Consider the following 12,701-nt stretch of genomic DNA (forward strand, 5'->3'; position numbering starts at 1 on the left):
CTGTAATGCAGATGTCTCTGTGTGTGCATATGCATACACAGACACGCACACACATAGGGTTACTAACACTCACCTGCCCATTCACCCTCCCATTTCCACTTCTTGTGTAGCTTCTCTCCCCTTACTGCCCACTCTTCTTTTTCTTGTAAAAAAAAAAAAGACCAGTTTTCTCCTGTCTGCTGTTTTCTTTCTTTTCTACTCCAGTTGCAACTTTGGATTTTTCACCTCCTTCATCTCAGTTATTTCATCTCCTTTGCAGATTATACCAGTTTCTTGAACACTTCCTACTTTTTGCCAAATTCTCCAGACTTTTTACCAGTGTTGTGTATTTTTACCAAATTTTTCCACTTCTCTTCACAGAATTTTAGCATTTTCAATTTCTAGTTTAAGCTTTTTTGCCCTTTGTTAAAATATGTTTTCACAGCCCTGTGTGTTCTTTTTATACAAATGCACTCCTGTCAATAACACCTGTCTTGTTCTTGCCATTCCGTATACTTCATAAATACCTTTATTCTCTCATCCCTGCCTCTTTATACATCCTTTCACACTGCCAGCACCACTATATTTTCACATTTGCACACAGCTATGCACACATGTACACCCCACTCATGCACTTACACCAATCCTCCTTCCAGACACAGATACACTCAAACACTTGCATTTCTATTCTTCTGGTGAAGGGTTAATATCCAAAATGTTAAACCTCTTCATTGAAGCATTAACCTAATACCATATTTGTCAAACTTTGTTCTTCTTGTGTTGTCCTTTGTAATTCTTATTGTCTTTGTTCACCCACCTGGATAGTGGATACATGATCACTGCTTGCATACTTAACCAAGTTATACAGGAAAGTTTCACACCCAATGATTTAGCATAGCAATATTATCATAAACTGCTACAAAAGCAAAAGGGATGCCTTAGAGAGAAGCAGCTGTAGAGGCATCAAGCTAATACATCAGATTATGAAGGTTACAGAGAGAGAGAAAGAGTTATAGTGCAATTGATCTGTGATAGGGTAGACCTAGATGAAGTGCAGTCTGGCTTTCTTCCTGGAAGAGGTACCACAAATGCAATCTTTGTAGTGAGGTATCTGCTGAAGAAATACTTGGCTAAGAATAAATTGCTATTCCTGGTGTTTGTTGATTTGGAGAAAGAGTTTGACAGGGTCCCATGTTCAGTAATTTGGTGGTCACTGAAGAAACTAGGTGTAGATAAATGGCTTGTGAGGGCTGCATGAGCTATGTATAATGATGCAGTGAGTAAACTGAGAATTGCCAAAGATTTCAGTGACAAATTTAGCATGAAAGTAGAAATTCATCAAAGTTTGGTCCTCAGTCCACTTCTATTCATCATACACCTACAGGCCATCACAGAGGATTTTAAGACTGGCTTTGTATGGGAACTCCTTCCTATATGTAATGATCTAGTTCTCATAGCTGAACATATAAGAGAATTAGAGAGAAAATTTCTGGTGTGGAAGCTAAACCTAGAATTGAAAAGTCTTACAGTAAATCTATCAAAGACAAATGGCTTAGAAAGAAGACAGAAAAATTGTATTTTCAGGGAAATGGCCTTGCTCAGTATGGAGGAAAGGAGTAGGTATAAACTCCATATCTAATGTAGGCTATGGACACATCAGAATTGTAGTGAAATCACAGGCAGACTAACAAAGAAAGTAAGCTTCATTTGTGATAGCTGTACTGGAGCAATAAGTACTTTGAGCTCACCAGAAATAGATTCTCTTAAATGTCCAGATGGCTCACTAGAAGTAGTTGATAGATTTTGCTAGAAAGAAGACATACTTAGAGAAGGTGGCTGTTCAAAAAGTGTAGCAGCCTGAGTTGGAAAAAGCTCAGGGAGCTTCTACCACTGCTGGCAACAAAAGTTATTTCATTTGGTGTGGAGGGCAGATTGTTTGATGCTTGTGTTAGATCTGCAATGCAGCATGATAGTGATCCATGAGCTTTGAATGTAAAGGACTTGAGAAGACTGGAGAGAAAGGAATTAAGCATGCTCTGTTGGCTGAGTAATGTAAGTGTGTATGAATGACTAATTACAAAGGCATTGAGAGAGAAACTGGGTATAAGAGGAATTGGATGTCATGTGTAAGAGAGAAGACTGTGCTGATATGGACATGTGATGCATATGGATGACGACAGCTGTATGAAGAAGTACTGATCTCAGGACCTTGAACCTCACAGAAAAGATGACAAAGAACCAGGATGACTGGTGTTATGCAGTTCTTGAGAAGACTTACCCAACTGTGTTCTGGAAGTGCTGAATGTGTGTGTGTGTGTACATATCTCTTTCTCTCTCTCTCTCTCTCTCTTTCTCTCTCTCTCTCTCTCTCTCTCTCTCTCTCTCTCTCTCTCTCTCTCTCTCTCTCTCTCTATATATATATATATATATATATATATATATATATATATATTTATGTTTATGTACAACTGGACCCTTTATCCAGTTTCATCCTCCAAGACACCCTATTACCCTTTATTGCTCTGACTGTAGGTTTCCTTTGATACCACTAATCTTACTCATTAATCTGGAACCATTTCATTTGATATCCTTTCCATATTGTTAATACTGTTCTACACCCATATTTTATATTGACTTCTGCTCCCTTCAAACCACCAAATCATTTTCACTTTCTCCACCACCATACATCTCTCACTCTCCCCACCACTCTTGAAACCTACGCAACCACTCATCATCATCATCATCATGTCTGTCTGTCTGTCTCTCTCTCTCTCTTTCTCTTATTGTTCCTGTCTATTGAATCATCATTACTACTCTGCTACTCATCATCCTGTTTACTGCATCCACTCCTCAACCCTATCCAATCTCTACAGTTATCACCTACGCTTCCCTACTTCCCCTACTTATCACCCACTCAACACTTATTATATTCACCACCACCCTATACATTCCCTATCTCTCACTCTCTCACACACTCTTGCAATCTTAACCCATACACTCTCCTGGTTTTTTTTTTTTTACCCCTATTCACTTCTGCTCACCTCATACCTTGAGGGGTCACACAGATACCTCATCATTATCTTACCTTTTTCTCCACTCCATCCTGATCATCCCTCATGCTCCCTTAAAATGTGATTGGCCTTGTGGCTCCACTACAACAACAAACCTGTTCTGCTCTGGCCCCTTCTCTCATACTTTAACCCCTTATCTCCCAGCTGAAAGTCACCTCCTTTGGGGTTCATAGTTTAAAAAAAAACTGTATGGTGAGCTTGCTTGTGCTGGTGACACAAAATAAAGCATCCAGTATGTGTAATAAATTGGTGTTAGGAAGAGTATCCAACTCTAAAAACCATGCCAAAGTGATGTAATTTTTGGGCCTGTTAGATCATGTCAAACCTTCCAACCCCTGCCAACATAGAACATAGACATTGAATGATGATGAAGATGAGGATGGTGATGTAGAGAGATTTGTTCTTTTAGGGAAAATTTCATCAACACAGAAATGTAATGTTTAGCTCTTTTTTTCTTCTCTTTTACTTGTTTCATCTTTACTCTTTTACTTGTTTCAGTCATTTGGCTGTGGCCATGCTGGAGCACCGCCTTTAGTTGAGCAAATCAACCCCAGGACTTAAACACACCACCGTCGGTTGTCAAGCAATGTTGGGGGACAAACACAGACACACACACACACACACACACACACACACACACACACACACACACACACACATATATATATACATATATACGACAGGCTTCTTTCAGTTTCTGTCTAGCAAATCCACTCACAAGGCTTTGGTTGGCCTGAGGCTATAGTAGAAGACACTTGCCCAAGGTGCCATGCAATGGGACTGAACCCAGAACCATGTGGTTGGTAAGCAATGTACTTACCACACAACCACTCCTGTGCCTGTTCATGAAATTTACATATCCACGAATGACATCAACACATACACACACACACACACGCAAGTGTACACACACACATGTATGTACTCACATACACACACACATGCATGCATGTTCACACATACACATGCATTCACACATTCAGTTTCTGACCAGCAAGCATACTTACATGTCATATTAGTTTGCTCTGTGTGCATGCAGTGCATGTATGTGTTTAGTGATAGATAAGTAGATATATTTTTATTCTTTCTTTTTCAGGAACTTAAAAATCATTACTCATTTTCCTGTTTACAATTCCTAATAACTTGCTTTCACCACCCCCATTACAGTGTATATATATATATATAATCCCCCCACCCACAAAAAAGTTGCTTGCAGGTGAAAAAGTGAAAGTGTTTTCCTTGCACTATCTAAGTGAAGGTGTTTCATTGACTTGTATTAATACTAATCGTGTCATATTCTCAATAATACAGCTGAAAGGATTGCACAAAAACATAGCTTTCTCTGAAACGATTACACAATTTATAGCTTTCTTTGGGAAAATGTTTCCACCACACAATATTTTGTGTGACAGACTTTTCTGGTCCACTTCCAAAGGTATCTATTTACATGATGCAGGTCTTCACAAAGTTATACATCCTCATCACGTTTAGGACTAATTTGGTTGTGATAAAAGAGGCTATAATTTTGCAGAGAAATAATTATGTCTTGTGTAATTACTATTAAGTGTTCTACAAAACAAGAATGACACAGTCATTACATGTGCTGTCTGTTTTATAGGAATGACACAATTACTATGGTCCTTACATGTTCTGTCTATATCATGTCAGTGACGCAAATATTGTAGACCTTAATGTTATAATGAATTCTATATTATTGATATCACCACATTAAACTTGTTGACTCTATTAGCTTAAATTAGTTCCTATTACATAACTAAGTAAACAGACTACTCACCATGATGAAGTTGAAAAGGATTATAGTATTGTAACCTAGTTGTTTTAGTTAAATTTCTCTCTCTCTCATTGGTTTAATCTCTTACAGGTATTTTTTACTCTCCCAAGTTGTAATAAAAAGAAAAAAAAAAAAAAAACTCAGCTAATCTTCTTACAGGTGATTTTAGATTCAGTCTGGAATGTCACAGTTTCACTAGTTTCGATAAACACAGATATCTTGAGATCTAATGAAATTCCTTGATAGGTTGCCAAGTTTTTATTTAATTCCACTTTTTATGCACAGGTAAATGACATTTGCCATCTCCTATGTTTTACATACAGGTAATAACGGTTGAATTATGTGAGGAAGATGTTTATATATGTGACACGTTAAGTCCTTATCTCAACCCTTAATGAAATAAGAGATGATTAAAAACAGTCAAGCCATGACATTTGTTCTTGTTCCAGACCACATTATCTAATGTGTCCTTCTTTTAAGGTGGTAAGGTGTTTAATTTGTCAGAGATTTGATTGCTCTTTCTAGCAGTTTGAGTGACTACATAAAGGCATCCTCATGTGGATATGTAATGTCATGTGATGCATGTTATATGTCAGTGGTTCTGGGTGTTCATATCAGAGAGCAGTTTAAGAAAATGGAGTTAAATGAAAAGGCTCCTCACTGAAATATGTGGAAAGATATGGTATTCCTGACCTATCAAACCCACAAAATATATTATAGTTTAAACCAATAAAAATGATGATGATGATGAATATTGTTTTCATTTATATATTTAACACTTAACATATTCAATACAACATTGTTGGGACATTGGTAGAGGTCTTGTTGACATAAGTCAGCTCTAGTTGCTGCTGTTTAGCCAGATATTCTCCACCTACTTTATCCTGTGTAATATTATGTGTTCGACCTCATATCTCTAGTGTGCACTTCAAACATACAAAAACACACTTATTATCCACTCTTACTCAGTAAGTTTTAAAACTCTCTTATAGATTTCCTCTTATAGATTTCTTCCTTTAGTATATTCCTAGTTTGGTAGTGATAACAATGGCAGTTGTTCTTGTTGTTTATTTCAAGGCAACTTTCATGCTGCAGCTCAATGATCAAAAGCACTCCAGCTGTGACCATCCTGTAGAACTACATTAGCTAACATTTCCCGTCTTTATATTAAACAATAGGGTGTAATTTGTGGAGAATTTGGTTACTATTTCTAACAGATTGAGTAATTACATTGAGATTCTCCAAGTGGCTTGTGTTTGAGTAGGTGTTATTTGTGTTGTTGTTGGTGATGGTTAATGTTTTAGTTCCAGTCAGTCACCTCTGAGTAATTGACCTGTGGTATAAAGTTAGTTGTTGGACAACAATGTGTAGTCTCCAGATCTCTTCTCCAACACTTCGGTTTTAGTGATCTGCAGTCATATGTTTAACCCTTTTGATACAAACCTGGCTGAAACTGCTTCTGGCTTTGTAGTACAAATGCCTTGTTTTCGTAAGTTTTGAATTAAAATCTTGCACCAAACCTTAGTCACAATTTATGTCCCTAACACCAGCTTAATGATAACTAAGTTATTTTACTAAATTCTCTCTTATAGTTAAAATTAATTGAAAGAAACACAGAAAATCTCAGACTAAGTACAGTAACAAAAGGGTTAAGACCAGTGAAGCCATTGGGGTTATTGTTACTTTCCAGTGTCTGTTTATTTGTTTAGAGGAATAGTATTGTTAGAATAGTGTTGTGGTAGTACACTGGGAGTGTTTTGCATGTGTTTAAGTATTTGGAGGTGGCATTTCATATAATGACTGAAATTTGAGTTTCAGTTTTGATACAGCAACAAACTGTGCCCGTCTCATGTTCAGGTGGTCTTTCAGTTTTAGTACTTTTGTTACAAACATGATATCTGGGTGACCAAGTTAGTAGTGGGGGTGGGTGCACTAAAAGTGTAGCTGCTAGAATAAGAATAGCCTGGGCAAAGTTTAGAGAGCTCTTACCCCTGCTGGCGACAAAGGGACTCTCACTCAGAGTAAAAGGCAGACTGTATGACGCATGCATACGAACAACCATGCTACATGGCAGTGAAACATGGGCTGTAACTGCTGAGGACATACGTAAGCTCGCAAGGAATGAAGCCAGTATGCTCCGTTGGATGTGTAATGTCAATGTGAATACCCGTCAGAGTGTAAGTATCTTGAGAGAAAAGCTGAACATTAGAAGCATCAGTTGTGGCGTGCAAGAGAGACGATTGCGCTGGTATGGACATGTGGTGAGAATGGAGGAGGATAGCTGCGTGAAAAAGTGCCACACCCTAACAGTTGAGGGAACCCGTGGAAGAGGTAGGCCCAGGAAGACCTGGGCTGAGGTGGTGAGGCAAGACCTTCGTACATTGGGCCTCACCGAGGCGATGACTACTGACCGAGACCTTTGGAAATGTGCTGTGCGTGAGAAGACCCGGCAAGCCAAGTAAGATCGTTGCCAGTGCCCCTGGACTGGTTCTTGTGCGGGTGGCACATGAGATGCACCATTTTGAGCGTGGCCGTTGCCAGTACCGCCTGACTGGCTCCTGTAGGATTTTCGAGCGAGACCGTTGCCAGTGCCCCTGGACTGGCTTGTGCGGGTGGCACATAAAAGACACCATTTCGAGCCTGGCCGTTTTCGTGCGGGTGACACGTAAAAGCACCCACTACACTCTCTGAGTGGTTGGCGTTAGGAAGGGCATCCAGCTGTAGAAACTCTGCCAAATCAGACTGGAGCCTGGTGTTGCCATCCGGTTTCACCAGTCCTCAGTCAAATCGTCCAACCCATGCTAGCATGGAAAGCGGACGTTAAACGATGATGATGATGATGATGATGATGATGATATGTATTTCTGTGCTCTGTATACAATCTGCTTTGATGTGTGGAGTGCTATATTATGTTCTGTGAAGCTTACTGTGGTTTGTTGTAGACAGGTTGAGGATCTGGGAAGGACTGACATAGATAACTAATGGATCTAAAGTGTTCCTTGCACACCATTGTTGTTGTGGACAAATGTATTACCTGTGAATATTGTTTTAAGGTACTTTTGAGTTTTATTATAAGGTACCTGTCGGCGGTGTTATAATGTACCTGTCGGTGGTGTTATAAGGTGCCTGTCAGTGTTTTTATAAGGTGCCTGTCAATGTTTTTATAAGATATCTGTTAATGTACCTGTAAAGGTACACATCTGATGTTATAAGGCACCTATCTGTTGTTATAAGGTATGCGCCAGTGTTGTTATAACATACCTGGTCAGGATACACAATCCTGCACTGCTTCTGTCTAGCTGTCAATAACAGAGAAGTGACCTAGAGCAGACCTCTATCCAGGGAAGATTTATCTCATCCACTGTATAGTCCACTACTGACATTGTTGGGATCAAGAGAAACTGCTATTTCTTGCCAGTCATGCAACCACTTTGTGGTCCCATTTTGTGGTTAAAAATTGTGTGTGTGTGTGTATGCCCACATGCATTTGTATGTTTATAAACAGCTCTCTCTGTTTGTATATTTGTACATATATAAAATTATATATACACACAGCTGCATGTATACTGATCAGAATGTGGAAGTGTACTTGATTGTGTAGAGGAATGTGTGTGTGAAAAGTTCTTCTGGAGTTAACAAGTGATTTATAATAGCCTGGGAATCCAGAATTGGTTGAAACTAGAGGGGTATGGTGGTGGTAGTGGCTGCAGCAGTGGTGAGGAGGAGTAAACGACTACAACAACAATAGCAGCAATTGGATTAGTGGCAATCTCTGGTAGTGAGGAGCAGGTAGGGTGTACACTGGGAACACGAAGAGGGTCTCTTCCTTTAGTCTCTGTCATCACACACATGGTGGTTTGATATACATAGACAGCATAATGCATTTATTTTAGTACATATTCACATAGCCACACACACACGCACACACATACACTACATGAATGCATATTGACACATTCAGCACATATATATGTTGTTGTTGTTGGCACTCTGTTGCTTACGACGACAAGGGTTCCAGTTGATCCGATCAACGGAACAGCCTACTCGTGAAATTAATGTGCAAGTGGCTGAGCACTCCACAGACACGTGTACCCTTAACGTAGTTCTCGGGGATATTCAGCGTGACAGTGTGACAAGGCTGACCCTTTGAAATACAGGTACAACAGAAACAGGAGGAAAGAGTGAGAGGAAGTTGTGGTGAAAGAGTACAGCAGGGTTCGCCACCATCCCCTGCCGGAGCCTCATGGAGCTTTAGGTGTTTTCGCTCAATAAACAGTCACAACGCCCAGTCTGGGAATCGAAACCGCGAGTCCGCTGCCCTAACCACTGGGCCATTACGCCTCCACATAATTATGTATGTACTATTTATTAATTACACAATTTGACCATTGAAGTAACTCTTCATATTCATTGAGAACTACGGGTTACCCAACCTACTGAGGAACTAGTTAACTCCTTTAGAGAGATTGTATGTAGAGAGATTATGAATCTTTTAATTTGGAGTTTTAAGGCATGTGTAAGATCTTATTTAGCCTCCTCTTTTGTGTATTTATAGAGAATAAGAGTTGTGGATGGGTCTTTGCATGGTTGTGTGGTTCAGAAGTTTACTTTGCAGTACATTGTTTTGAAACCATGGACATGTTTTGCATCTTGGCCTCAGGTCAACTAAGGCCTTGTAAATGAAACTTGGTTGACAGAAATTGTGTGGAAGTCCTTTTGAAAATTTTTATGAATAATTTTAGATTAGAAAAACCTAGAAATGTTTTATGAAGTTGGCCTCTGATGAAAGGATAGAATGTCTTTCTTCGATCCATGACCATTTCAACTCAGTTTACAAGAATAGCTTATTTTCAATGACATTATCCAGTGTGTCCTTTTAATGATGGTGAAGTGTCATTTGGGAAAAATTGATTGCTGTTTGTAACAAATTAGGCAACCATCTTGGGGCGACTTTATTCTAAGTTGGTCAATCAATACAAATATCTGAACATTTGCTAAATAAATGTGCATAATGTATATATTCAGTTAATTTTAGCTATACAATAGATTTTTGTGAATGATATTAGGTGAAAAAAGGCAGTGAGCTGGCAGAATTGTTAGCACTCCAGGGGGAAATGCTTAGCAGTATTTCATCTGGCTTTATATTCTGAGTTCTAATTCTGCCAGGGTTGACTTTGCCTTTCTTCTTTTCAGGGTTGATAAATTAAGTACCAATCATGTATTGGGATCGATGTAATTGGCTAACCCCATCACCAAAATTTCAGGCCTTGTACCTGTAACACAAAAAATATTAGACAAGTGAAAGTTACCTGGTGTGTCTTGTCAGTAGAGACTTGGTTTTCTTTTCTATCTCAAACTAATGCTCATCATCATCATCATCGTCGTTTAACGTCCGCTTTCCATGCTAGCCTGGGTTGGATGATTTGACTGAGGACTGGTGGACCAGGTGGCCACACCAGGCTCCAATCTGATTTGGCAGAGTTTCTACAGCTGGATGCCCTTCCAAACGCCAACCACTCCAAGAGTGTAGTGGGTGCTTTTACGTGCCACCGGCACGAAGGCCAGTCAGGCAGTACTGGCAACGGCCATGCTCGAAATGGTGTATTTTACGTGCCACCTGCACAGGAGCCAGTCCATCAGCACTGGCAACGAATTCGCTCAAATGTCTTAGCAGTTCATTCAATGTCCTTGTTTTACCAAAGTGGTAAGTTTTCAGAAGGCTTAGTTCACAAATTAGTTTCCTCCGTCTTACCATATTTTCTGGCATGCAAATCAATGTAGTATATAGTGTAAACATTCAAACATTGTCTCTCTCTTTCCAAATCCTGCTGCATTTCACATGGAACTTTTGATCTTCCAAAGTTGTCTTGGTGTATAAATAGACCTACCTTTTTTGACTGTAAATTTTAGTCTGAAACATTTTGGCTTGTGTGCCGAAAAATAGAGTATTTCAGAAATTGATGGTTTTATTTTGCCTACTTTATTAATCTGATAATTTGTGGTTTTCTGAGTGAGCAAATATGTTGGAATTCTAAATTAAGTGACCATATTCTCTGTTCAAAGAACTCTTGGCACAGCCTTGCCTTTTATTCCTTTCTAGGGTAAAATATGTATCAGTAATATATTAGAGTCTGTTCAAATCCTGTTCCATAATACTTAATCCTGTTCTATAATGATTGGCTTTGTTCTTTGTCTAAAAAAAGAAATAAAAAAGCAAAGAAAAAACATTTTATATTTAAATGAATATTTTTAACTATTCAGACTTAGCTGAATCTTCAGAGAAAAGGAAGTATTTACCATAAAAGGAAGTGAAGTATCACTTTGGTAACTGAAATCTACTGATATGTGAGGAAATGGCTCAGTGAATTATTGTATACTTGAAAAGATTGTTGGATCATTACAACATAAAGGAAATATATCTGCTGAAACTGTTTCTCTTCTTTGACAAGCTGTTGGCATAGTTTTTAGTTGTAGCATGTAGTTGAGATTCTGTGATCTTTCTCTCTTACCTCTCTTTCTCATATGGTAAAATAGAAAAATATGTATTGAATGCAAAAACATCTATTGATCTAGAACTTCTGCATATTTATATATTAAACAGAAAAGTGTGTGTTCCTGACAGTATAAAACCACACTGACAGTTTGAGAATATTTCAGACATATGTACTTTATGATATTCTCAGTAACATGTCATAATTATGAAGATTACAAAAAAAAAATTCTCTTAATATTTTGCTATCATTAATTTATTTACACTTAAACTCCTATTTATTCTTTGCATGTCATAAGAGTCAGGTTCACCATATTTCTCTTCCCAGAGGATGTCACACAGCATTCAGCTACAGACACAGTCAATACTGCATCAAAATTTTCAGTGTACCACTATTTCACTACCTACACCACACTACTGTTTCACTATTCACACTGCACTACTATATTATGTTCAGTACACCATTGCACGTACACACACATCTGTGGTGTGTGTGTGTATTTGTTAGTGGATTGACAAAAGTACTAGCACAGCATATGATAGTGAGTGCCCATATTAGGAGTTTATACTGATATAAGAGATAATGTACCATGCAAGTGAGTCTGCATGTTGTGTGCACAACTTGCAAGTTAAACTATGTAATGTTTGTGTTTTTGTACTAGTGAGTCTGAAAGTTCTGTGTGTCTGCAATACACATGCATGTTTGATTTTACATTCCTAGCTATTACAAGTTCCCAGTAAAAACTGTGCCAGTTTGTGAAGTGAATAAGTTTGTGTATGTGTCTGTACTGTAAAAACTAGTTGCAAAAAAGTGATGTGTTTTAATAGCACAGTTATGCTCATCTTTGTTCTTAGTGTGAGTTCATACTACTCTCTGCTATGACTGATACATCGTTGTTGGTCTGCTGTTACATCTGTTGTGACAACTGGTAAAACTGTGATGATCAATGACCACTGATAATACTACCACGCTGGGCTGTGTTGACATTATCTGCTGTGGTCAACTTTGCCTTTCATCCTTTCGGGATTGATAAATTAAGTACCAGTTGCATACTGGGGTTGATCTAATTGACTGCCCCCCTAAAAAAATAATTTGGGGCCCTGTGCCTAAAGTAGAAAAGAATATTTGTTGACATTATAATATAACACCTCTGTGTTATAATGTTCAGTGCACTCCACTGTATTTGACTGTATATTACCCTGTTACTCATGATACCATGAATCCATGTATAACCACGTGCTTGTGTCTCTTCTATATTTACCAATAAAATACCCAGTAAGAAACTTTCTGCTATAAACTCTGGATCAGTCATGGAACAATCTGCAGCTTGAGAGACTTTCTGAATGGCATACCTAGTGAAAATTTACC

General features: G+C 38.5%; 1 protein-coding gene across 5 annotated transcripts in view; it reads left to right on the forward strand.

Moving 5' to 3' along the window:
• Nucleotides 1-12,701, forward strand: part of LOC106879295 (uncharacterized) — a 106,688-nt gene that overhangs the window by 88,014 nt on the left and 5,973 nt on the right. The window contains exon 4 of one of the 5 annotated variants that reach the window (XM_089357926.1): nt 1,624-1,768. The exons of 3 other annotated variants lie outside the window; for them this stretch is intronic. In XM_089357926.1, coding sequence (XP_089214052.1) covers nt 1,624-1,667 — 44 coding nt within the window. In that variant the 3' untranslated portion in view covers nt 1,668-1,768. Of the gene's footprint in view, nt 1-1,623; nt 1,812-12,701 lie in introns of those variants that run through there. One more of the 5 variants, XM_089357925.1, reaches the window with a different exon arrangement.

This window comes from Octopus bimaculoides, chromosome 9 (genome assembly GCF_046866305.1).
Source record: "Octopus bimaculoides isolate indiv1 chromosome 9, ASM4686630v1, whole genome shotgun sequence".
NCBI classification, from domain to species: domain Eukaryota; kingdom Metazoa; phylum Mollusca; class Cephalopoda; order Octopoda; family Octopodidae; genus Octopus; species Octopus bimaculoides.